This window comes from Pygoscelis adeliae, unplaced genomic scaffold (assembly GCF_000699105.1).
Source record: "Pygoscelis adeliae isolate BGI_AS28 unplaced genomic scaffold, ASM69910v1 Scaffold11, whole genome shotgun sequence".
Taxonomy (NCBI): Eukaryota; Metazoa; Chordata; class Aves; order Sphenisciformes; family Spheniscidae; genus Pygoscelis; species Pygoscelis adeliae.
Window position 1 is genome coordinate 1,002,510 of NW_008824059.1, and position 1,025 is coordinate 1,003,534.

General features: G+C 62.2%; 1 protein-coding gene across 1 annotated transcript in view; it reads left to right on the top strand.

The window, feature by feature from the left end:
• Position 1: 1 nt before the first annotated feature.
• The window catches only part of SHISA6 (shisa family member 6), a gene marked incomplete at its 5' end in the record, with an annotated part of 266,943 nt that continues 265,919 nt past the window's right edge, over positions 2–1,025 (top strand). Inside the window, one exon of the mRNA XM_009334072.1 lies at positions 2–285. Coding sequence (XP_009332347.1) covers positions 2–285 — 284 coding nt within the window. The remainder of the gene's footprint in view (positions 286–1,025) is intronic.

Here is a 1,025-nt window from a genome sequence, read left to right on the forward strand (position 1 = left end):
CCGCTTCTGCTGCAACAAGCGCGCCGAGAAGCTCAACCAGAGCCTGTGCCGCAACTACAAGAGCCCCGAGTGGGCCCACCCCACCACCGCCAGTGGCGCGCTGCCCGCCGACGGCAGCAACGGCGCCGACGGGGACGCCAACAAGTACGACCCGGACAAGGACAGCACCAACGCCACCGTCTACATCTCGTGTGGGGCCATCGCCTTCGTGCTCATCGCCGGCGTCTTCGCCAAGGTGGCCTACGACAAGGCGCGGCGCCCGCCCCGGGAGATGAACATACACAGGTGCGATCCTCTCCCTGCTTCCAGCACCCCTTCTGTCTAGGGACACCCTCCTCGCCAAAGGTTCCTCCTTTGCACTGCCTCTCCAAGTGTTTCCCCTTTGCACCATCTGTCCAAGGGTTTCCCCGTCGCACCACCCATCCAAGGGCTTCCCATTTGTGCAGCCTGTCCAAGGGTTTCCCCGTTGCATGACCCGTCCAAGAATTCCGCCTTTGAACTGGCTGTCCAAGGGTTCCCCTTTTGCACCACTGTCTGAGGGTTCCCCCACTGCACCACCTGTCCAAGGAGTCCCCTTGTGAACTACCTGTTCAAGTCTTTATCCTTTGCACTGGCTGACCATGAGTTTCCCCCTTGCACCACCCTTCCAAGGATGTCCCCTTTGTGAGGGCTGTCTAAGGGCTCCCCTTTTGTGCCACCTGTGCAAATGATCTTCCATTGCGCTATCGCTTCAAGGGGTCCCCCCTTGAACCACTCATCCAAGGGTTTTCTCCTTTGCGAGGGCTGCCCAAGAGTTCCCTCTTTGCACCACCCGTCAAAGGATTTTCCCTTTCCACCATCTATCCAAGGGTTCCCCCCTTGCACGGTCTGTCCAGGGACAACCCCACCCCTTGGACCATCCCTCCCGACCCCCTCCCACGACCCATCTAGGGCCCCGTCCTGGTGCCCCCCTCGGGGCAGCACCGTGGGACCTCGCCCCTTCCCCTCCGCGGCGCCCCTCCACGGCGCGGCCCCGTGGGGTGGGT